Below are 23,257 nucleotides of genomic sequence, written 5' to 3'. Positions count from 1 at the left end.
ATAAGACAAATGAACCCTTTTCAGAGAATAACTTCATCAAAGTCTCTACAATATGTTTACCTAACATCTAGCATTCAACAAAAACTTGTCAAACAAGACCAGTGAAAAAACAGGCAAGAGATGAATACTTATGGATTATTTACAGCATGATGTGCCATGGCCTTTAAAGTAGCCGTGAATGGGCTGGCAGTGTGGGCCAGAGGGTTAAGCCACCACTTGCAACACTGGACTCCCATATTGGATCTCTGGTTCACATCCTTGCTGCTCTGTTTCCAATCCAGCTTCCTGCTAATGTGCCTTGGAAGGCAATGGAAATGGCCCAAGCCCTTGAGCTCGTGTCACTCATATATGAGACCAGGATCGAGTTCCTGGCTCTTGGCTTCAACCTAGCCTAGCCCTGGCTGTTGCAGTCATTCGGGGAGTGAAACAGAGGATGGATATTCTCTCTCAGTCTGTCTCTTTTCCTCTCAAATAAATGAATTAGGAGCCACAATGTTGATTCCAATAAATAAATTCTTAGAAAGTTCATGGAGAAGGGAACCAAAAGAAGGACCTATTTTTGTGCAAAAAATTTTGAACTACAAGGGAATTCCAAAAATTCATGGAAAGTACATATTATGAAAAAACCATGCACAGATTTCAAAATCTTTTGCATCAAAACAAATTGATCTTTCAATTCCATCTTCTCATGAACTTCTGGAATCAGCCTCATATATGACAGGGCACAGGGAGAGGCCTCCGGAAAGCAGCCGGCGGAAAGTAAAGGAAGCAAAGTCTTCCTGGGGCCTGTACCTGGGATCCGGACACCACACAGAGTGGCACCGATGTCTGCTGGAAGGAAGATCACAGGCAAGTGCCAAGGTTTTTAAGTCTTTGGACCAGGGAGCCATGTTTTCAGAAGGCACCCTGGTGCACAGGAGAATCGTTAAATAAAGATCCAAACCCAGATTCCTCGGACCATGGTGGGGTCTAGGAAGATGTGCTGAACAATTCCAATCACAAAGCATGCTGGGACCTGATCCTTCAATAGACAATCAAAAAGGGGCAAAGAACGCACACCTGTCTCAAGAGTAATCAGACCTCGATTCATCAACTAAACTGAGTTGGTTGGAAACTTTTGTTTTTAATTCAAGAAAATCTTTTCTGAACAAGTACTTGACTCACCTTTACAGTTACTATGGTTATAGCATTACCATTATCGTTGTTACTGGTTCAAATGACTGCCAGTCCCCTTCTGCACTTCTGGCATGTCAGAGCCTGCTTTAGTTGTTCCTCCTCTCCACTGATGCTTGGGTCTTTGGGTTTGTTGTTACTTCTCTCGGGGCTGCCCACAGGGACTCAGTTTACCTGCATGCCCTAAGCAGTCCACTGCTGTTTGCTGGCTTCCAGGAGGAAACATCTCTGCCCCCTTAAGTTTCTCTTGCTCTCTCAGGGTTAGCAACGTCTCACCTTTCTGCATTTCCTAAGGACCCTAAGAGTCTGGGCAGCTTCCCAACAGCTGATACTCATCTTCACTCTAGGCTCCAGAAGCCCAGGGAGCCAAAAGACCCCAGGCAAGAACACCTGTGACCCCTTGCTCAGGGTTCTCCTCCTGCTGGCTCTAGCTTTCATTTGAACCACAGAGAAGGCAGCCCAGCCAAACTCCAGCTCTCTACATCTCGGTTTTAAGGTGATTAAAAGGAAAACCTGAGTTTCTATACTTACAACAGTTGTGACCCACATGGGTGAGTATTTTCCCTACACCAACCAATTCTCCAAGTAGCAGACAGAGGTTGGGTGTCCTACATCTCAATTCTGATAGCTGGAGGCAGCACACACCTCTCAGGTCAAGGGCTCAGGCCCACAAGACTGCTGCCCACTTCAGATCCCAGGGACAGGTCCCAGGTTGTCACCTGGACTTCTCACCAACAGGCAGTCATTCAGAGGTTTCCACACTTCCTCCTCGGGTCCATGGTTTGCCTCAACAGCTCACCAGACTCACAGAAACACTGACTTATAAGCACCTGTTTACCAAAGAGCTCGTTGCAAAGGGATACAGAGGGAGAGGTACATCTGGCAAGGTCAGGAAGGGTTCCAGGTGCAGGAGCTTCTGTCCTCAGGGAGTTGAGGGCCCTGCTCTCCTGATAGCTGTATGTGGCCACCAACCCAGAAGCTCTCCCCACTCTAGTTCAGGCATTGGGGGAAGTTTCTGTACGTTGGCATGGTTGATTGGATCAATGACTATTGGTGATTGGCTCAATGACTATTGGTGATTGGCTCAATCTCCAGTTGTTTTTCCCTCCCTGGAAGTTTGGGGTTGGGCTGAAAGTTCCAGCCCTCTAATCATGCCTCCCTCTTTCTCCCATTAGGATACTAAAGCTACTCATCACTCAGTAGATTCAAAGGCCTTAGAGGCTCTGATGTCAAGAACCTAGGTGAAATAGTAGAACAAAAGATGTTCCTAATACTGCTATCACTCAGGAAATTACAAAAGTTTTAGGAACTGTGTGTCAGGAACCCAGGGAAGAGAAAACATACGCGTCACATCATGTCACTGTGAAGAACCATCATCATCGTAGTGGCTGTTATTTTTATCTGCATACAATGAATTTATTTTAAACCACAGAACTATTGTTTGGTTGGCTGACTCTTGAAATGCATACCCCAAAATACAATTTGACAAAGAACTCTTCATTGGGTTTTTAATACTGTACTTACTGCTGATGGGCTTTGTGAAGTTGCTTTGCACACATATAAGATCTGCAAAAAAATAAAACTACTCAAAACATGGACACGGGGATGGCATTGTAGCACAGTGGGTGAAGCCACCATATACAATGCCAGCATCCCATATGGGCACAGGTTCGTGTCCTGGCTGCTTCACTTCCAATCCAACTCCTTGCTTATGACCTGGGAAAGCAGTGGAAGATGCCACCCATGTAAGAGATCCAGATGAAACTCCTGACTCTTGGCTTCTGGCTGGCCCAATGTGGCCATTGCAGCCATCTGGGGAGTGAACCAGTGGATGAATGTTTCTCTCTCTCCTATCTGTAACTCTTTCAAAATAAGTACATAAGCCTTAAAAAATAAACCATGGATTTACAATTAGCTATTGTCTTAAAGGTTCTTTTGGATTCTCTGGGCATCAATTTGTGTCATGCATGTAGTCATTTTCCAGTTTTCCTTGTTTGCATCGAGGGTAAAACATGTCTTCCTGCACTATGGCATGACATCATAAGGTCTTGGAACCGATGGGATTGGGAACAGAAACTTATGAGAACAACACTAGGCCACACTGACTGCTAAGCTAGAAGAGATTCATGTAAATTTTCAAAATTCTTTCAATTTCTTTTCTACTTACTACTTGTTGAATTCTTTATTTAGCGGAGCATTAATTGCCACTATGTGATTGCAAAAATTAAAAGAAAAATAAGAAAGGAAAGAAGAGAGAGAATGAGAGGGGGGAGGGGAGGGTGGGAAATATTTTGGTCTCAAAACTGTATACGAAATACAGGAAATTCATTCCCTTTATATAAATAAAATAAATTATTAAAAAGGTTTAAGTAAAAGCATAAAATTAAAGCTTCTTATGGAGTTTGTTCCCCTTTGGGCATACGGCAGAGGGGTCCAAATTTGAGAGACTTAAAGGTCTCCCCACCCGGCCTCCGTGCAGCTGGGAATCGCAGCACCTGTACCCAGGAGTTCACTTGGGCTCCTGCAGGTAATTGGCTTTCTTTAGTAGGATACTATTTATTTTAACTTTTGCATCCATGGGACATGTTACCAGATGCAATTCTTTTATATGCTTGGAATTGCGCTCATGGGAATTCCTTTTTGTTGGAATTTTTCCTGGAAAATGAATTAAATGGGCATCATAACTTCTAACTTCCTCTGTTTTTCAATATCCCGAGACAGGGCATTAGTCAGCTTCTCGTCAAAGTGTCAGTTCCAGCCTTTCACAAGTCAGTCCTTCCCAGAGCTGTGAGTCCTTTCTGGTTTTTCATTTCAATTCCTCCCGATCAGCCTGTCCTCCAGCTGTCATGAGACAGCCCTCAGCGGTCGGCCCCTTCCAGACCTGCCCTGCCTTGGGGAGTGCTGGCTCCCAAGCCCTGTGCCGTGCCCCCAGTGCCCGGCCCACCAAAGACATAAAAGCCTACTCACCTCACCTCGAACTCGGGACAACCTGGACAGGCCCTTTCAATGTCTGAGCTTCGCGCCTCTAATTGGAGCTACGGGAGCCTGGTTGCTGTAACCAGGCCTTCCCACTCACAGCTGGTCATCCCCAAGTACTCCCTCCTAAACAGCCTCCCAAACTCTCTTCATCTGCATCAGGACTCTGCTTCCCAGGGAACCACACCAGGCCCACCTGCCACAATCCTCCCTTCGACCCACAGCCAGATTAGCGGGAAGGCCCAGTGGTCAGCACCCTTCACCGCCAATCATGGGGTTAGGGAGTGCTTACTCCACAGTGATTTGCTCTTGGGCACCACCCAAACACACCTTCAAAAATTCATGCTGACCCTCAGGGTTTACACCACAGCCAAGCAAAAGCTAAAAGTACATTTTCTGCAAACCCAGTACAGAGATGAGAGCCTGATCTACACAAGGCCACAGAGGCCCAGCTGAGGTCTGCTCAGACGCGCTCACCCCCAGAACCTCTGCAGGGCTGAGTCTCTTGTTGGGAAGCCAAAGACGGCACGATGGAAATTACTGCTCGACAAAAGGTGAGGGAACCTACAAATCAGGTCCAGATGAAATGCAGACTTCACCACACCAGCTGCAAATGTTAGCAAACAGATGTGGCAATGGCATCTGTGCAGACTCCGCCACAAGCTATGATGCAACCACGGAAATACAAGGAACGGGTGCACTTCTGACCCTGGGGGTTGCCCGGCCTCCTCCGAGCAGACCCTGGAAACCACAGGCTCCCTCCCTTCTCTCCTGCCCCTGGCCTTCTCTTTGTCCAAAGCAAATGTTGAGAAAATCCAAAAGACTGAACACCGTTCTAGACTCATCACACAGCAGTTGTGTGAACTTAGAAAGTTGTTGAGTTCTTTGAGTCTCATTTTCATGTTGAGAGAGAGAGAGAGAGGAGAGAGGAAAGAGAGAGAGAGAGAGGGAGAGATAGAGAGAAACTTCTGCAGTACAGCTGGAAGGGATGAAGACATGAGTTATCAATGGATCCACACAGAGGCACATCATGGCACTATGCTAAACAGTCTAGTCCAGTGGTTCTCACCTGAGAAGTTTACTGGGACACTGCACAGAATACTGAGGGCTGGGGGCACAGCTGGGGAGCCCAGTATAAGGGGTTTGGGGTGCTGAAGCCTCAGAAACATCCAAAGCTCTCCAGGAGACTCTGAAGCACAGCCAAGGCTATGAACTCCAGTTCCGCACAGATGATTTGCTTCGTGCCACACAAGTCCCCTGTGAGTGCTGTACAAGGATCCTCACTCTCAATTGTACAGACAAGGCAACTGGGGTTTGGGAAGGTTAGAAGATTGCTCAAGCGCCCGGAGCTGGCAAGGAGCGAGGCTGAGATGTGAATGCTCACAAAATCACCCCCCAAGACCCTACACATCCCCACAACCAGCTGAATGCGAGAAGGCAGCCGGCGTGGTCTCCAGCAGGGAGAAACCTCCAAGCTGGGGAAGGGATGTCCCTAGTTGCTCTCAGCTTCCCTCCTCCCCATTGACAAGCCCAGGCCAGTTCCTTGGCGTTCAGGAGAAATGAGGGGCAGACACGATTCAGAAGCGTGGTCAGGAGGAACCCAGGGCCGGCGCTGTGGCTCAATAGGCTAATCCTCCACCTTGCGGCGCCGGCACACCGGGTTCTAGTCCCGGTTGGGGCGCCGGATTCTGTCCCGGTAGCCCCTCTTCCAGGCCAGCTCTCTGCTATGGCCAGGGAGTGCAGTGGAGGATGGCCCAGGTGCTTGGGCCCTGCACCCCATGGGAGACCAGGAAAAGCACCTGGATCCTGGCTCCTGCCATCGGATCAGCGCGGTGCGCCGGCTGCAGCGGCGGCCATTGGAGGGTGAACCAACGGCAAAGGAAGACCTTTCTCTCTGTCTCTCTCTCTCACTGTCCACTCTGCCTGTCAAAAAAAAAAAAAAAAAAAAAAAAAAAAAAGAAGGAACCCAGAACAAAGCTATTCTTTTTTTTTTTTTTCCTTCTTCCCCACTTCTTAAAACCTGGTCAGAAGCATTACATTTGTTCTATGCTGGAAACATTTTAAAATAATTATTACACATACTGCATTGAAAACAGTAGAAATCCAAGGAGAATTTTTTTTCTTTTTAAATTTTTATTTATTTCAAAGAGAGAAAGATGTCTTCCACCTACTAATACACTCCTCAAATGCCAGCAACATCTGGGACTGGGGCAGGCTTGAAGCCAGGAGCCTGAAATTCCATCTAGGCCTCCCATGTGGGTAGTAGGGACCCAGGTACTTGCGCCATCACCTGCTGCCTCCCAGAGATCACATTAACAGGATGCTAGAATTAGGAGTAGAGTTGGGACTTGAACCCAGAGACTCAAGGAGAATTTTTTTCCTAGCATCCCTTCTCAAGTTTAAGTCAATGTTTTCATTTGCTTATGTCATCTTCTAGAACTTGTCCATGCACATATCTGATTTCATGTTTACAGTATCACAATGTAATCATATATTGAAAATAGTCTGCTCACATATGATGCCCTATATATATATTTTTCTGGACGATTTATCTTATAGCACAAGTAAGCAGCCTGGTTCAGCTTTGTAGATAAAAGAGGTAAAGTGACCACTAACTAGGCCCAAGATATTGTCATTAACAGTTTCTCTCTTATAGAAAACAAAACAATTCAAAAGCAGCTTCACCCGGTTGCTCTGAAAGCTGATGGAGAAACTTACAAGCCTGTGGAAGTCACAGTACCATTTGCTTTGCCTCCCTTGCTGTGCGCTCCGCAGGGCCTGCTCCCTTGCCTGGCACAAAGGAACAACTCAGAAAACACTGGATGCAGGAACAGGCAATGCTTTTCTTAGCTGGGACAGAAAGGCTCTAGAGTTAAGGCTGCGGGCAAGGCAGGGTGGACAGCAGCAGAGCAGGCAGGAAAGGCAACCGGAACCCCCCCGGTACAGGCCAGCGACACTGGGCAGGAGGAAACACATGGTTTCCTGAATTGTACTGGTTCAAAGCCTTCAACCTGTGGAGGATGACATATGCGAACCGCGTCAGGGCCCCACAGCTGGCCCGTCACTCGCACTGCGGCGCTGGTTTGAACAAGCTGTTTACATTCTTGGGCCCTGGCTCCCTGTGCACTTGTTCCTGGAAGGGAGAGGGAGTTGGTGGCAGCCTTAGCAGAAAAAAATAATATTTAAGGCTGCAAGAAAGGGAGCAGATGTGCTTCGGATGCACACCCCCGTGCAACGTGCTTCAAGGAAGGGTTCAGAAGGTGGAATCTGCCCGGTGTGCTCTGGATACCATCATGGGACTGCAGGAAACTGTGCCCGTCCAGAAATGGGTATAAACTGTGTGTGTGTCGGGGGAGGAGACCCCAGCTTCCATCCGGGTCTTGTGTCTTTGGGTGCAAGGAGCTGTCCCTCCTGCCACTTCATTAACTCAAGTAGAGCTTTTACAAATCTATTTGGTGCTAGAGGCTGGAGGTGGGGATGAGAGAGGGAGAGAAGGAGGGAGAGAAGGAGGCAGACGACAAGGAAACCAACCCTAGGCAAGGTCATCCAGCGGGTGGATGCATGGGAAGGTTTGGCATGCACAGCAAGGAGATGGCCCTCCGTGCCAGCTCTCATTACCACGGCCACTCGGAGCTCACCTGTTCTCAGCCCCACAGGGGGCTCTGAGGTGGGCATTATGCCCCAGGTCCTATTTCTAAGGGAATGAAAACTCAGAGTCACTGAGCCAAGGTCACACAGCTAGCGGTGGCGTGCAGAACGACGTCCAATGCCGGGCTGCTTCCTCTGCACACCGTGGCCTGCAGCACTGGCCAGGTTCAGCTTGGAGGCCACCTCCCTGCCTGTCCATCAGGCTGCCGCATCTGAAGCCCCAGGACGCTGCCCTCTCTGTGACACCATCCATCGGAGTGGGCACAGGGCCCAGGAATGGGCTTCTTCAGGCCAAGGAATAATCTACTTGCTTACATAATACGGCCCCAGCTATGCGGCTCCAAGTCCACACTCAAAGCCAGTTTCTCGTCTAGGATACGGGGTGTTAATTAAAGAAACAAACCATGAATAATCTCCTAGCCTTTATGAAGCAAAAGAAATGTTTTCTAGTAGTAGCAAACCAGAAGAGGCAGAGAGCCCTAAATCAAGTCCATTTTTTTTTTCTGGTTTCAAAATTCATGCTCAAAACTGCAGTTGAATCTCAGTTATCAAAACACCCTTCCATCACTTGAGTGACAGCCTACTGCCTGTAGCAAGCAATTCCTAAGCCTCTGCACTCTGCATGGGTTATCTCCTTGTCCCTGCTGGGAGGGGGGGTTTGCCGGCAACGAAGAACCTGAACCAGGACTTGAACACAGGCCTATGTGATGAAGCACACGTGCTGCTAACCACAGCCCTGCACCCACAAGGTCTCAGGATGCCCACCAGGGCCAACACTGCCTCTGGCTTTTCCCTGGGCCCACCCCCTTGAAAGCTGACCAGCCTCTTGGGAGGAGCAGCCAAGGGAGCCAAGCTGAGTGTGCAGCTCTATAAACAGACACCCGGCTTGCTTTCGAGGCCCAGCTCTGTCACCTGCTGTCTCGGTTGAGATCGTGGTTAAGACCCTGTGGACCGGGCTGGCTCGAGTGTCACTAATCGAAGACAAAAGGGCGTGCCCTTTCTCAACCCCTCTGCTCATTTCCAGAGTCGTCCGCCCCCAACCCCTCGTGGTCCTCCTCCCTGGCGCTGGCTGGTTTTTCCCCACCTCCATCCCAAAAGTTCTCCCACCTCGCCTGGGTTCTCGGACTTGGTCGCCTCCCTCTCTCCCTCTCTCCCTCCCTCCTGCCTCCCTTCCTTCCTTCCCCGAGCCCCGAGGCCGCGACCCGCCCCGTGGAGAGGGTGTGACCCAGAGTCGGGCTGGGAGGCGCCGGCCCCCGGGGCACCGCCCGCTGCGCCTAGCCGAGCCTCCTCTGCGGCTTAGCCTCTCGGGCAGAGCCGCGTGCGCCCGCGCCCCGGGGGCTCCTCCGCAGCCGCGCGCCGGGAGCCCCGTGCTCCCAAAGCTTGGGCCCCGCAGCCCGCCCGCCGGCCATGAGGGCGCCCTCTTACCGCTGCCACAACACCACGTCGGTGGAGAAGGGCAACTCGGCGACGATGGGCAGCGTGCTCTTCAGCGCGGGCCTCCTGGGCAACCTGCTGGCGCTGGGGCTGCTGGCGCGCTCGGGGCTGGGCTCGTGCCCGCCGCGGCCGTCGCGCCCGCCGCCCTCGGTCTTCTACGTGCTGGTGTGCGGCCTGACCGTGACCGACTTGCTGGGCAAATGCCTCGTGAGCCCGGTGGTGCTGACCGCTTACGCGCAGAACCGGAGCCTGTGGGGGCTGATGCCCGTGCCCGGAGACTCGCTGTGCCAGGCCTTCGCCTTCTGCATGTCCTTCTTCGGGCTCGCCTCGACGCTGCAGCTCCTGGCCATGGCGCTCGAGTGCTGGCTGTCCCTGGGGCACCCCTTCTTCTACCGACGCCACATCACCGTGCGCCGGGGCGCGCTGGTGGCGCCCGTCGTGGGCGTCTTCTGCCTGGCTTTCTGCGCGCTGCCCTTGGCGGGCTTCGGGCGCTTCGTGCAGTACTGCCCCGGCACCTGGTGCTTCATCCAAATGGTCCACGACGACAGCTCCTTGGCCGTGCTGGGCTACTCCGTGCTCTACTCCAGCCTCATGGCGTTGCTCGTGCTGGCCATCGTGCTGTGCAACCTGGGCGCCATGCGCAACCTCTACACCATGCACCAGCGCCTGCGCCGGCACGCGCGCTCCGGCCCCAGGGAGCGCGCCGGGCCGGGCGCCGGCGAGCGCGGGGCGTCTCCGCACCCCTTGGAGGAGCTGGATCACCTCCTGCTGCTGGCCCTCATGACGGTGCTCTTCTCCATGTGCTCGCTGCCGTTGATTGTGAGTCGCTGGGCGTCGCGGCTGTGGGGGACGCGGCGCGACGGGGCTCTGCGCCCTGGGCGGGGAGGCTTGCTGACTGCGCTCCCTATACCGGATGCCCGCCACAGCCCTCAGAGACCAGCCGGTTTGTGGGGGAGCGATAAGAGGGACAGTCAGAGGAGGGAAGACCACGAGCAAGGCGCACGGGGCCCCCTCAGCCGGGCAATGCCCTCTCCAAGCGGCAGAGTTCGCTTCCCCCTGAGTCACCTTTGCGCCCCGGACGGCTGAGGCGCAGACCCGGATTCCTGCTGGGCAGCACCGCATCTCTCCTCCTTGCAGACAGCCGGGCAGGGTTTTAATCCCTAGCGCTCCCTGTAATATTAGTGGAGCCAGGAAGGGGCCCCTAGAGTCTCGAGGGAGCCCCCCGGGGTGTTGGCGGGCAGAGCAAGTAAGGCACGGTTTGCTCCTGCCCGAGGGGGCTGCGGAGGCCGGGGACTGAAGGCGTGGGTTGAGTGCAGGAAAGACTCGCGGGTCCGCTTGCAGGCGCGGTGCCGCGGTCTCCGGTGCTTGCCAGAAACCGGGAGGCAGCCGCACGCAGGTTTCGGCCGCGGCGGCGACCTGTCTTGACAGATTTAGGTTCCGTCTGGACAAGTGGGGCGACACGAAAGCCATGATTCCGGGTTTCGGGTGACTCCAGGGGGCGGGGAGCACCTAGTGGTTTTAGAGGGAGGCACCGCTGGGCTCCCAGACACCTGGCCGCTGTTGGTATCCCCTCCCCCCTTCCCCGGTGTACCTGCCCAATGGGAACAGCATTTAAGTGAATCGCACACTGCCCCTGGGGTGGAGAAGCTAGTCTGCAGACTCCTCATGCAGGATTGGGGTCAGAAGCCCCAAAAACAAAGAAAGGAAGAAACCGCTATCCGCATAAAGCTGCGGAGCAGTGGTTTTCAAACTCCAGCGTGCAGGGACTAGTCCGCCAGGCTTTTCAAAAGAATGAATGCCTGGGCTTCATCCCCAGCGGTTTCCGACTCAGGCTCTCTGGACCAGTTGGCAGCCTTAATGCGTTCCCAGGTGACGTAGAAGCTACTGATTGGACACTTTAAACAGGACCAGCCAACCACAGCCCGGACAACTTCTGGACAACTTCTGTCCTGCCTGCTGTTTTTTTGTGCAGCTCTGGAGTGCATAGTAGTTATTACCAATGAATATTAGCAACCATTTAATGATAAGGCTGAGAACTTTGAGCCTCAATTAAGCCAAGAGAAAAAAAATACATTCTTCTCCTTAGTAAATGTGTATTTCTCCTCCCAAAAGGTTCTCCATTTTTTAGTCTCATCAATAAAAAAAAATTGTACAAATGCATATTCTCTCATGTTATAAAGTACCTACCAAATAGTCATAATTTTGTCTCTTGGCTGTACATCCTAAAATATTTATTCTCTGGTCCTTTACGGAAAATGTTTGCAGACCCTTATTCTAAAGTTGGAACCTCGCTTACCTGTGCTATGATAAAAACGGAAAGTGGCCCCATACAAGACAGTTTTGTCCTGAGGCTGAATGTTTCAGTAGGAACAATGCAGAAAGCAGCATAATCCAGTGGAAAGAGCATTGCAGTGGGATCTGTGGCTAGGGAGATTCAACTAGCTCACAGGGTATTGTGATGACTGAAGGAAATAATGGATGAAAGTTATTTCTTAAAAAAATGTACAGTCAAAAATACGTGTAGTGCAGACTGCATTTTTCATGGCTAGTTTCTGGAAGGGATAAGGGCTTTAGCATCAGATATGGGGTTCAGTCTGGTTCCGTGGCTTCCTACCTACAATCGAGGCCTAATGAACCGGTTCTGAGCTCAGTTACCTCATCCGTAAAACAACGGTAGCCTTCCTTGTCCTGTAAGATAGGGAGTGATGTCATCACATGTCATTTGGTCCTGATAAAGCTCACTGGACATTTGTGTGAGAATGAGAGTGGATGTGCACACAGCAGCTTTCTTTTTTTTTTTTTTTTTTTTTTTTTTTTTTTTTTTTTTTTTGACAGGCAGAGTGGACAGTGAGAGAGAGAGACAGAGAGAAAGGTCTTCCTTTGCTGTTGGTTCACCCTCCAATGGCCGCCACGGCCAGCGCACCGCGCTGATCCGATGGCAGGAGCCAGGTGCTTCTCCTGGTCTCCCATGGGGTGCAGGGCCCAAGCACTTGGGCCATCCTCCACTGCACTCCCTGGCCACAGCAGAGAGCTGGCCTGGAAGAGGGGCAACCAGGACAGAATCCAGCGCCCCGACCGGGACTAGAACCCGGTGTGCCGGCGCCGCAAGGCGGAGGATTAGCCTATTGAGCCGCGGCGCCGGCCACAGCAGCTTTCTTAAGAAGACAGTGTTGACCTTGCTGGGCACACTGAATGGCTAGTGGAGATCACCACGCTTTCTAGGCCACTCTTGTCTTAGGAATAGGAAAGTGTATGTGTGTGTGTGTGTGTGTGTGTGTCTGACCTCTATCATTACCATCAATATTACTTATTATATAACTTCCATGTATTATTATTGCCTGATGGTCTTATAAAATTAATCAAAAAATGCAGTCTATTCAGGATACAGTTATGTTCTAATGCAGTGGTTTTCTTTTTTTTTTTTTTTTTTTTTTTTTTTTTTTTTTTTTTTTTTTTTTTTTTTTGACAGGCGGAGTGGACAGTGAGAGAGAGAGACAGAGAGAGAAAGGTCTTCCTTTGCCGCTGGTTCACCCTCCAATGGCCGCCGCTGCAGCCGGCGCACCGCGCTGATCCTGGCAGGAGCCAGGAGACAGGTGCTTTTCCTGGTCTCCCATGGGGTGCAGGGCCCAAGCACCTGGGCCATCCTCCACTGCACTCCCTGGCCATAGCAGAGAGCTGGCCTGGAAGAGGGGCAACCGGGACAGAATCCGGCGCCCCAACCGGGACTAGAACCCGGTGTGCCGGCGCCGCAAGGTGGAGGATTAGCCTATTGAGCCACGGCGCCGGCTTTGCAGTGGTTTTCATATCTTTGGGAGAGGGGTCTAAGGACTTCCTCTATACTCTTTAAAAAGTCTTTAGGACCCAAAAGAGCTTTTATTTACATGGATTATATGTATCAGTATTGAAAGTTAAATGTATCATATTAAAAGTTAAGCTGAAGAAGTTTTTTAAGTATTACTGCAAAAAGTATATAGCAAAATTTGCTTTTGTGGTTTTGCATAGGTGCAGGGGAAACCATGGAATTTTGAAATGGTTTAATGAAATATAGTAAGGTTATGGAGATTACAGTGAGTGAAACAGGAAAAACACATGTCAGAAGCACAGATATCCTAGAAATCTTTGAAAACTCACACAGACACACATTCACCCTACTACTGTAGAAAAGCCAAGAAAACACAGGAACAGCTGTGGAAGTGATGCTATACAGCCTTGGTCAAACTCATGTGTCCATGAGAGAAGGAGAGTGAAAGCCCAGATAACAACTTCTTAATGAAAAATAGTTTTCCTGTCTTGGACACATTGAATGGGTATTGGAGACCCTACATTCTGAAAACCACTCTTCTATGAGAAATGGACATAGCAACTGGAAAAATACAGCTGTATATGGGGGGTGTTTTATATTAAAAAGTAATAATTTATTCATAGCATGAAGACTGTATTAGGCCAGTGACAAATTTGCTGGGGTGTGGTTGATTGCTTAGCATCACAATACTGCTGGGTTAGAATAAGCAAGTGTTTGAACAAGTGTTCAAATTTCTGATCTGATGCAACAGGAAGAAACAGTAGAGATCTCGGGGTGGGCTTGAGAGGCTGTTTGCTGTGCATTCTTAATGCATGTAACATCTTTCCATCAAAACGAGTCTTACCTTAGAAAGCCTCCGTGTACTGGAAGTTGGCGGGGGAGCAGGGGGGATCACGCACCACTCAAGAAAATTAAAGGCTAGGGAAAGATACATAGGGACTTGGGTCATTGCATAGATAAGAACCCACGGAGGCAGAGAGTAGCAGAGGGTACCCCGCACCTGCACCCACTGAGACAGCTCTTGTGTGCATGTCATCACGGTGGGCAGAAAGGATGTTTCTTCCCAAAGAGGATGTTAGAAGCATTGGAAGGGCAAGAGATGAGCCCAAGGGAGAGGGTGTGAAGTGGACTTACAGGGCCCGAGAAGAGGGCGAGCTCTGGGGTGAAGGAGGCACTGGCGAAAAGGACAGTTTGAGTGGAGGATATGGTGGCACAGCAGATTAAGCTGCCACTTGGGATGTCCACATCCCATATTAGAGCACAGGTTCGAGTCCCGGCCATTCTGCTTCTGATCCAGCTCCCTGCCACCGTGCCTGAGAAAGCATTGGAAGGTGGCCCAAGTGCTAGAGTCCCTGCCACCCACATGGGAAACCCCGGGTGGAGTTCTTGGCTTCAGCCTGGCCCATCCCTGCCTAGAGCAGGCATTTGGGGAGTGAACGAGAAAATGGAAGAAGATCTTTCTCTCTATCTATATCTATCCCTCCCTCTCTGTTTCTCTGTCCTTCAAATACATAAATCTTTTTGAAAAAATTCAATTTGATTCATCAGAATCTAAAGAGATCTCTCAAGCAGGGATGTTCAGTCAAGTCTCCTGCTTGGAAAAGGCGATGTGTTCTCAGTGACTCCCAAGTCCACCAGAGGGCGCTCTTCTCACACAGATCCTCTAAATTAAGCCACTTTATTAATAAACGCCAAATTTGGGAGGTGTTTAGCCTAATGCATGAGATGCCTATGTCCCATTTGGGAGTCACCAGGTTTGGGTTCCTGCCACTCATGTGAGAGACCTGGATTGAGTTTCTGGCTTTGGCCCAACTCTGCAAGCATTTAGGCTCTCTCTCTCCCTCTTTCCCTCTCCAATAAAAAAATTTTTAAGTTCATGGAAGAATGGAATTGAAATATGTTTTTTTAAAAAACAAAACAACAAAAACAAGTGTCAAACAACACATTTCCAAAATCAACCAAGTGACTTGAAAGTACAAAGAACCCAGTGGAACTGACATGGATAAGTACTGTATGGAAATAAACAGATTTGTTAATGCAAGCATCAGTCCCAAAGCTCAAACCACAGCTTTCTTGTCATTCAGCCAACACTGCTGCCTGGACTCAGTCCCAGCTGATCAAGCTTTCTCAAAGAGGTGAAATTGGATTTTGCCCCTCTCCACTTCAAGGAGAAAGGCATGTAAAGTGTTTGCTCTTAAAATCAACTTGAGCATACAGCCTGTTGTCACCCATGGATCCGTTCAGCAGACAGCTGGTCCTACCGCATCCAAGATGCTCTCCTATCCATTGTGGAGAGAGGAAATCAGAAAAGGGCCACAGGCGCCCACACGAGCTATAATACCAGGGGAAGGCGAGTGATTAGGCAAATGGGGAAGTTGGGAGGAAGAAGGGAGTCACTTGTAACTGATAAAAAGAATACCAATCACTAACTCTGTGTCACGTGCTAGAATCTGTTCTACGCATCCCTCTCATTCAAACTTCACACCCAGCCTGGAGGGCAGGTCCAGTGACTCCCACTGTAAAGATGAGGACATGGATTTCCCCAAAGTTGCACATCCAAGGAAGGGACTGAGGCAGGCAGTGTGGTGCAGTGGGTTGAGCCATTCCATTGGGCGCCCACATCCCATATCGGAGTGCCAGCTGGAGTCCTGGCTCCTCCACTTCTTGTCCGGTTTCCCACTAACGTGTATCCTGGGAGGCAGCAGAAGATGCCTCAAGTACTTGAGTCCTTGCCACCTACATGGGAGACCTGGATGGAGTTCTGGGCTCTTGGCTTCATCCTGGCCCAGCCCCAGCTGTTACGGGCATTTGGCAGGTGAATAAAAAAGCTCTCTCCCACCTGCCTTGTTGCTCTTTCAAATATAAATGAATAAATAAACATGAAAAAGAAAGGGGATCATCCAATGAGGAGACTCCAGCTCAGGCAGACAGGCCCCAATGCTGACTACTTAGCCACTGCCTCAAAGACACCTCCTAAGAGGGGTAATCCTTGAAGTGGACCCTGAAGGGAGGGAAGATCTGGGCATGCAGTCAGTTTCCACGTCTGTAAAGCAGGGATATTATTTATACTGACTTCATAGGACTTTTGTAAGGATAAACTGAATTTTTTTAAAAAAGTACTTAGAACAAGCCCCTGGAAATAGCTCTGTCTGCACATCAGCCATTTTAACTCCTATTCATGTTACGAGGCAGTAAGGACAAGGAGGGACCCAGACAGAAGCCAGCCCAGTGTAGGACGTCTTCCTAAGTCACGTCTTCAGCCGGGCCACTGAAGTGCTGTACGTGAAGAGGCGAGGAAAGGATGAGGGGACAACGCGTCTTCTCCGGGAGATGCTGTCTGAGCGCCCGCGGTGGGTCAGGCCGCTGCACTTGCCCATGTCCCCGCCCGGTGGGTGTGCGTATTTCCTGTTCCGCTAGGGTCCGTGTGTCCCACTGTGCACTGAAATCTCAGTAGGGAATGTAACGGCACAAAGGAAAGCTGGCCAGCCTCAGGGCGGCAGGAAGCAGAGGGAGCGCTGGCTGGACTGCAGAGTTGCCGGAATGCAGGAAAAGCCGTGGCCTGCGGCAGTTAGCAGGGCCCCGGGGAAGCTGCAGATGCCAGGAGTTGGTAGGACACAGGTGCGCGAGCTCGTATTTTTGTGCACGTTTCCCCCTGTAACCTGAAAAGAAGGTGCCAGCTCAGAAAGGGAGCCGTCTGTGCCATGCAGAAGGCGCGCATTTTCAGGAGCTGGACAGTTCCTTGGCCAAGTGACCCTCGGTCATTTCGTTGTCGTGTTGCCTGTCTCTTCACGCTGGTTAAAAGCTTCTGCCCTGCTGCTGTCTCCGTATGTGTGACATCTCAGAAATGCAGCTGAGGTCTGCGTTAGCCACTCAGAGAAGACAGGAAGTAGGCAGGAGGAAGAAACGCAAATAGGGCTAAGGGTTCTAGCGGGACAGGGAGCCTGCGTGCTTCTGGGGACCTGGCGACTCGGCTCACAGAGCTTCCTGGCAGGGCAGGGACCTGGAACCTTGAGCCCAGCCGGTGGGACGGGCTCAGGTCTGCACGTGAGCCCCACCTCCCACCAGCTTCCAGGGTTCTCCCCTTGCAGCGGCCTTAGCTGCTCACCAATTCACCGAAAGCGAGCGTTGCGAGGGGAGGGGTCGCAGGGTGAGGGGAGCAGTGAATCCACCAGGTAGAGTAACACTGTCTCTCCTCCCCGCAGTATCGTGCGTACTCCGGCGCTTTCAAGGCGGTGGACAGGCGCTCTCAAGAGGCCGACGACCTCCAGGCCCTGCGCTTCCTCTCTGTGATCTCCATCGTGGACCCTTGGATTTTCATCATTTTCAGAACTCCAGTATTTCGCATGTTTTTGCACAAGATCTTCATAAGACCTCTTCAGTACGGAAATTGGCCCAGCAGTTCATGCCGATCTCACACGGAATCCAGCCTGTGACTGGGTCAGGCACTCCCTGGTAAGCTGAAGCGGAGACCACATATTCCATCAAAGAACCATAGTGGTTTTTGTTTCTGTGTTTGAATCTTAAAATTTAAATCCGTAAAAGTTGTCTCCCATAACAGAAGCATCTAAAACTGTATTCCCAAAAGTATTGACTGTGTCTTAACAATATGCCATCATTCTCTATTCATGGACCAATTCAATGCATTTTTTTCCTTTCCTGTTATCAGCAGTGACTAGAAGTTAGCATGTTGCAACAATGTTAAAAGTCTTAAAGCAATGGTAGTAATCCTCCCAATATTTGAACTTGAAGTCTTAAGACCTAGTCTCTGTTTAGACACAGTGGAAACACAATTGGTTACACTTGTCTGATCGAGGTTCTTAAGAAGAAATGGTTTCTTACCCGATTCATTTTCGTGGTTTGGTTATTTCACATCATCCTGGTTCCTGCTTAGTTCTTTTCTTTGATGATTGTTCTACGTCACTCCTGGATCCTAGATGCTTCTCAGGAGAGTGAGGCAGGAAACACGGCCAGGTCAAGCATTCAGAGTCATGGGGAGGGGGCGGGGATTCTATAAGCAGATGTCAGGCAAGATGTGACGATGGCCCACAAACTCAGAGAAGAAAAAAAAAGGGTCTTGGGGGTTCCCAGTGCCTGACACGCTGCAACTCTGAAGTGGAGAGCCTGCCACGTGCACCGCCCGGGGGCCTGCAGCCTGCAATCTCTTCCGAAGACTGACTATTTACCTGTGCTGAGAGCAGCAACCTCGTTTTTTTTCCACCTCTGGTTTTGCCAATATCTCAGAGATGGTGTTTATCAGGATATATATATATATGTACACATGTATTTATATATAATTTCTTGTGTAGCGCAACTGTGAAAAAGTCAAATTAGGAGTACCGGACGTATACTGCAAGAATATGACATAATGAAAAATGCATATGTTCTCAAAGTTTGACGTTCGGTGGTATGTTTACTGTGTAAGTGCATGTGTGTCTTACTGTCAGAGAAGTCCATCTTTGTGCCCTCTGTCCGGAAGGTGAGTTAAGATACATGTCCAGATTATCTGAAAAGACCTCAAATGAATCAATAAACACAATTTCAAAATTGTAGAGGAAATTTCTTTTCTTCAAGTGAAAGAGATCTGTTGTTTACATTTCTGTTTTCTTTTTCCATTGGCTTTTTTTTTTTGAGAGGCAGAAAGAAAACAGAGACAGAACGCTCCCCTCTGTCGGTTCGTTCCGCAAATGGCACAATGGCTGGGCCTGGCTAGGGCCAGAGCCAGGGGCTAGTAATGCGACCCAGGTCTCCCACAAGGGATTCAGGAACCAGCTGTGGTCTGCAGGGACAGAAGCCGGAGCCCAGAACGGGAGCTGAGCCCAGGCTCTCCACTGGAGGGCGCGGGCATTCTAAGCACCTGGCTAAATACCTGCTCCTTTGGTTTTCTTTTCATTTTAAGATTTATTTATTTGAAAAGCAGAGTGACACAGAGAAGGAGAGAGAGATCTTCCATCCAGGGGTCCCCTCCCCAAATGCCTGCAACAGCCAGGTGTGGGCCAGGCCAAAGCCAACGAGCCTGAAACTCCATCTCAGTGTTCCACAAGGGTGGCGGGAACCCAAGCACTTGGGTCTTCTGCTGCTTTCCCGGGTGCATTTGCAGGGAGTTGGCTACGAAGCAGAGCGCCAGGACTTGCAGCAGCGCCCCAGCACAGGACGGCAGCAGCCCTCTCTTGGTTTTCTTTTTAGAGCCAACAGTTGCCAGCAATATCTCATCCAGTCGCAGTTTAGTGGCATGAATTTGTATACAGTGCTCTGTGCATTTATAGTACTGTAAACAAATCGTTATTGGTTTATCCAGGGACCTAAAGTGCTATCTTCTTGTTCTAGAACTTCCATTCTAGAATCTTCTCGGAAAAAATCAGAGGGGTGGTCAAAATTTTCTCTGCAGCATTTTTTTTAAATTTATTTATTTTTATTTTTTGACAGGCAGAGTGGACAGTGAGAGAGAGAGACAGAGAGAAAGGTCTTCCTTTGCCGTTGGTTCACCCTCCAATGGCTGCCATGGCCATCGCGCTGCGGCCGGCGCACCGCGCTGATCCGATGGCAGGAGCCAGGAGCCAGGTGCTTTTCCTGGTCTCCCATGGGGTGCAGGGCCCAAGGACCTGGGCCATCCTCCATGCAACATTATTTTTAATAGCAAAAAATGAAAACAACCAAAACAAGGGTTAAATGGGAAAATCCTTCATACAGATAGATAGATAAGGATAAACACACAAACATGTGAAAATTATATAACCATTAAATTTTTTTTCAAATAACTTATAACCATTAAGAAGAAAGCTTACAATGTAATACTAAGTGGAAAACATGCCACAAATGATTTTAAGGGACATTCCCATAAATACACATGCATTAAAAATCCCCTGGAGAAAATAAATCAAGGAATCCAAGTGTGAACTACACTTACATTTTTAATTTTTTTTTCAATTTATTTGTTTTATTGTTTGAAAGGCAGAGGGACACACAGAAAGAAACAGAGATCTCATCTGCTGGTCATTCCCCAGATGCCCACAGCAGCTGAGGCTGGGCCAGGCTGAAGCCAGGAGCTAGGACTCAGTATACTGGGTCTCCCCCATGCGTGGTGGGGACCCAGAGACTTGAGCTGTCACCTGTGACCTCGCAGGGTGCACATTAGCAGGAAGCTGGAATAGGGAGCTGAACAGGCACTTGAGCCCAGGCACCACAACTTGGGAGGTGAGTGTGGCACCAGGCCAAAAGCCGGATTCCTCAGTCACCTGTTTTCAGTGGACATTTGTCCATAATTCTTTGTATTTTCAAGTTTTAAAATAACCCCTACATATGGATTTTTTTTTTTTTTACCAAGAATGAATACTAATGGACCAAACAAGCAAGGGGGACAGGCAGGAAGGAAGAGTGTTCTACTCCAAAGGCATCAGATGTGCACAGGTGCAGAGGAATACTGGGAGGCGGCATGCCCAGGCTTACTTAGGGCTCCATCTGCCAGAAGCTTGGCACTTGGAAGCAAGAGTGGCAGGAAGAGGCTGAGAGGCCAGCAGGCTTCACCTCACCCAGGTGTGGGGTGCAGGAGTGAGGCTGGGCTGCATCTGCACAGGGGTGAGGCCAGGGGCACTGCATTCAGAGAACAGCACCACCCTTTAGTAGGGAGAGCTGTCGGGATTCCAAGTCACCACTCGGCTGTACCCTTTGTTCTTGTATCTACGGCTTCTTTGTTTTAAAGATTTGTTTATTTATTTATTTATTTACTTGAAAGCTGAATTACAGAGAGGCAGAGGCAGAGAGAGAAAAAGAGAGAGAGAGAGAGAGAGAGAGAGGTCTTCCATCCGCTGGTTCACTCCCCAACTGGCTGCAACAGCCGGAGCTACGCTGATCCAAAGCCAGGAGCCAGGAGCTTCTTCCAGGTTTCCCATGCTGGTGCAGGGGCCCAAGTTGGGCCATCCTCCACTGCTTTCCCAGGCCGTAGCAGAGAGCTGGATCGGATGTAGAGCAGCCTGGACCCCAGCTGGCGCCCATAGGGGATGCCAGCACTGCAGGCGGCAGCTTTTACCCACTGCATCACAGCATCAGCCCCTCTATGGCTTATTTTTAAGACTCATTTATTAAATTGAAAGGCAAAGCGACAGAGAGAGGGAGAGAGATCTTCCATTCACTGGTTCACTCCTCAAATGGCCGCAGCGAAGTCAAGAGTCCAGAACTCCATCCGGACTGCAGGGCCGTCAGTACTTGGGCCATGCTGAGCAGCCAGGACTCGAACTGTTGCTCCGATACAGGATGCCAGTGCTGCAAGTGGTGGTTTAACCCGCTGCACCACAGCGCCAGCCAAGTGATGATGTATTCCTGACCATTTCTACCTCTCAGTTTCCAGAAACTCAGGAACCAGTCAGGAGAGGAAGGTAATTCTGAAACTACGATCTGCTTGTCCAGGGCACCTGGACAGAAATCGCAGCTGCTGACTCAAGCCGCGCATCTGGGCACTCTGTGTTGTTAAATGTACACTCCTCAGCCAGGTAGGGACAGGGACAGGGACGCTCCACAGCACATGTGGCCAGGGAGGCCTGAAGCTTCAGGAGACATAAGAACGCCCACAAGCACCCAGCACTCAGGCGACTGCACACAAACACCAGTCACGCAGGTGTCTGCACCTGCTCATTGAACTGAGCTCATTGAACTGAGCTCACAGCCTGGCCCTGGGCAGCACCACCTGGGACGCAGCCCGCCTCTGGGCACGGGACCACGCTCTGTGATTCTCGTGCGTGTTATACTTTGAGAACCACCGCTCCACGCCCTGAGAAATATACACAAAGAAACACAAGAAAGTGTGCTATCGATTCCATTCACATTTCTCTGACCTCTGATTGTTGGATCTCTCCAGCTGCAGGTGACCACTCTTACCAGAACCGCCGGAGCCCACTGTCTGCCATGTTCTGGGGACAGTTATGGGGTTTCATCCCCTTAAAGGGCCAGCAGCTGCCACAGATTCTTTCCCACATTCAAAGGCTGATGGCAGAGATGACACCTGCCTGGCCTGCGTGGCCGTGGAGGTGCAGGTGTACTCTGGGTTCCCGGGGGAGCTTGCTGGGCTCGAGCCTGATGGGTGTTAACGCCGTGGAAGGAGAGGAACTGAAGACATTGGCTCACGGGGACTTTCTCAGGGACCCCATCTCAGGCTGGCTTTCGTCAGGGCTTGAATAATCAGTGTAGCCAAGAAATAGGATTTTTTTTTAAACCTTTCCATGAGATGGCAATCTCCACTGAAATACGGGGAGCTCCTTTTAAACTCCCGCCATTTGACCTGTCTGTAAATCTTCAGCAATACATTATTCATCTTGCATTCCAGGCATTAGAAATGTAGACAGTCACTTGCCTATTTTTTAAAGACTTATATACTTACTTATTTGAAAATCAGAATTATAGAGAGAGAAAGATATCTTCTGTCTGCTGATTCACTCCCCAAATGGCTGCAATGGCCAGGGCTGGGCCAAAATCAGGTGCCAGGAGCTTCTGAGTTCCCCATGTGGGTGCAAGGGCCCAAGCACTTAGACCATCTTCTGCTGCTTTCCCAGGAGCAATAGCAGGGAGCTGGATTGGAAGTGGAGCAGCCAGGACTCCAACCAGCACCCATATGGGATGTGGGCACTGCAGACATCAGCTTAACCTACTGCAGTGGCCCCAGTCACTTGTACTTGTTGTCGTCTCCCCTAGTAATAACACACATGCTGCAGAATGGCTGAATAAAAGGTGCTCGGTCTTTGACATCCCAAAGACAACATACAGAGAGTATCTCCTACAACGGCTGCTATGACTTGACCAGAAATTCCCCTCTATCTGATGATCAGTCCTCTCGCTCCAGAATAAAAGCACTTTTCTCTTAGGCCATCCAAAGGTGAAAACAAATGTAGGAGAAAATATTTTGGCTCCATAATGTGTCCTCCCATCATAGACATTTTGTGAATATTCAGAGGTATTTCAGTTTTATTCAGGAAGAAGAAACTCATAATTCACGAAGTTAAGAATAGAAACGGTTTAGTAGGCCATCTGCACATGGTAAAAACAGCTCTGTGTTATGGAACAGTGTGGAGTAGCCTTCTCTTGTAATTCCTCTAATGAGTAAGGCCAGGGCTGCTGGTGTAGCTGTTCCCAGGACGGCCACGAGGTGGAGCAAAGCTGAGCTCACAGCAAGGAGTGAAACTGTATTAGGGCTTCCTTGCTCTGCCTTGGCAGGGTTGCAGGTCTTACCAACTATCACCA

General features: G+C 50.0%; 1 protein-coding gene and 1 long non-coding RNA gene across 25 annotated transcripts in view; one reads left to right on the top strand and one right to left on the bottom strand.

The window, feature by feature from the left end:
• Positions 1-4,425, bottom strand: part of LOC149122980 (uncharacterized) — a 115,603-nt gene extending 111,178 nt beyond the window's left edge. For 2 of the 23 annotated variants that reach the window (XR_016217827.1, XR_016217830.1), the window contains exon 1: positions 4,141-4,412. This is a non-coding gene — a long non-coding RNA (uncharacterized LOC149122980). Of the gene's footprint in view, positions 1-1,164; positions 1,522-1,818; positions 2,004-2,697; positions 2,740-4,140 lie in introns of those variants that run through there. The other 21 variants (XR_016217833.1, XR_016217834.1, XR_016217842.1 and 18 more) reach the window with 20 other exon arrangements.
• A 4,578-nt stretch (positions 4,426-9,003) lies between these two features.
• On the top strand, positions 9,004-18,580 carry PTGDR (prostaglandin D2 receptor). 2 transcript variants are annotated; one of them, XM_089309709.1, is made up of 3 exons: positions 9,004-10,050; positions 12,701-12,824; positions 17,236-18,580. In XM_089309709.1, exons 1-3 carry the CDS (start codon positions 9,205-9,207, stop codon positions 17,487-17,489), a joined length of 1,224 nt encoding a protein of 407 aa, XP_089165835.1. In that variant the 5' UTR covers positions 9,004-9,204; the 3' UTR covers positions 17,490-18,580. The 2 variants fall into 2 exon arrangements, with proteins under 2 accessions (XP_089165835.1, XP_002718292.3); XM_002718246.6 differs by lacking the exon at positions 12,701-12,824 and having other exon boundaries at positions 9,024-10,050.
• Positions 18,581-23,257: the final 4,677 nt, after the last annotated feature.

The sequence above is a fragment of the Oryctolagus cuniculus genome, chromosome 12, assembly GCF_051225735.1.
Source record: "Oryctolagus cuniculus isolate XC-2025 breed Fujian yellow rabbit chromosome 12, ASM5122573v1, whole genome shotgun sequence".
Taxonomy (NCBI): domain Eukaryota; kingdom Metazoa; phylum Chordata; class Mammalia; order Lagomorpha; family Leporidae; genus Oryctolagus; species Oryctolagus cuniculus.
Note: the sequence above shows the minus strand (reverse complement) of the source record. Positions and strands in the feature narration are given on the sequence as shown.

Excerpts from the sequence above, each read along its gene's own strand:
- PTGDR (XM_089309709.1), top strand. The coding sequence starts at position 9,205 with ATGAGGGCGCCCTCTTACCGCTGCCACAACACCACGTCGGTGGAGAAG. Across the intron at positions 10,051-12,700 it reads TGTGCTCGCTGCCGTTGATT|GCGGAGTGGACAGTGAGAGA; the intron begins GTGAGTCGCTGG and ends TTTTTTTGACAG. Across the intron at positions 12,825-17,235 it reads TGGCAGGAGCCAGGAGACAG|TATCGTGCGTACTCCGGCGC; the intron begins GTGCTTTTCCTG and ends TCCTCCCCGCAG.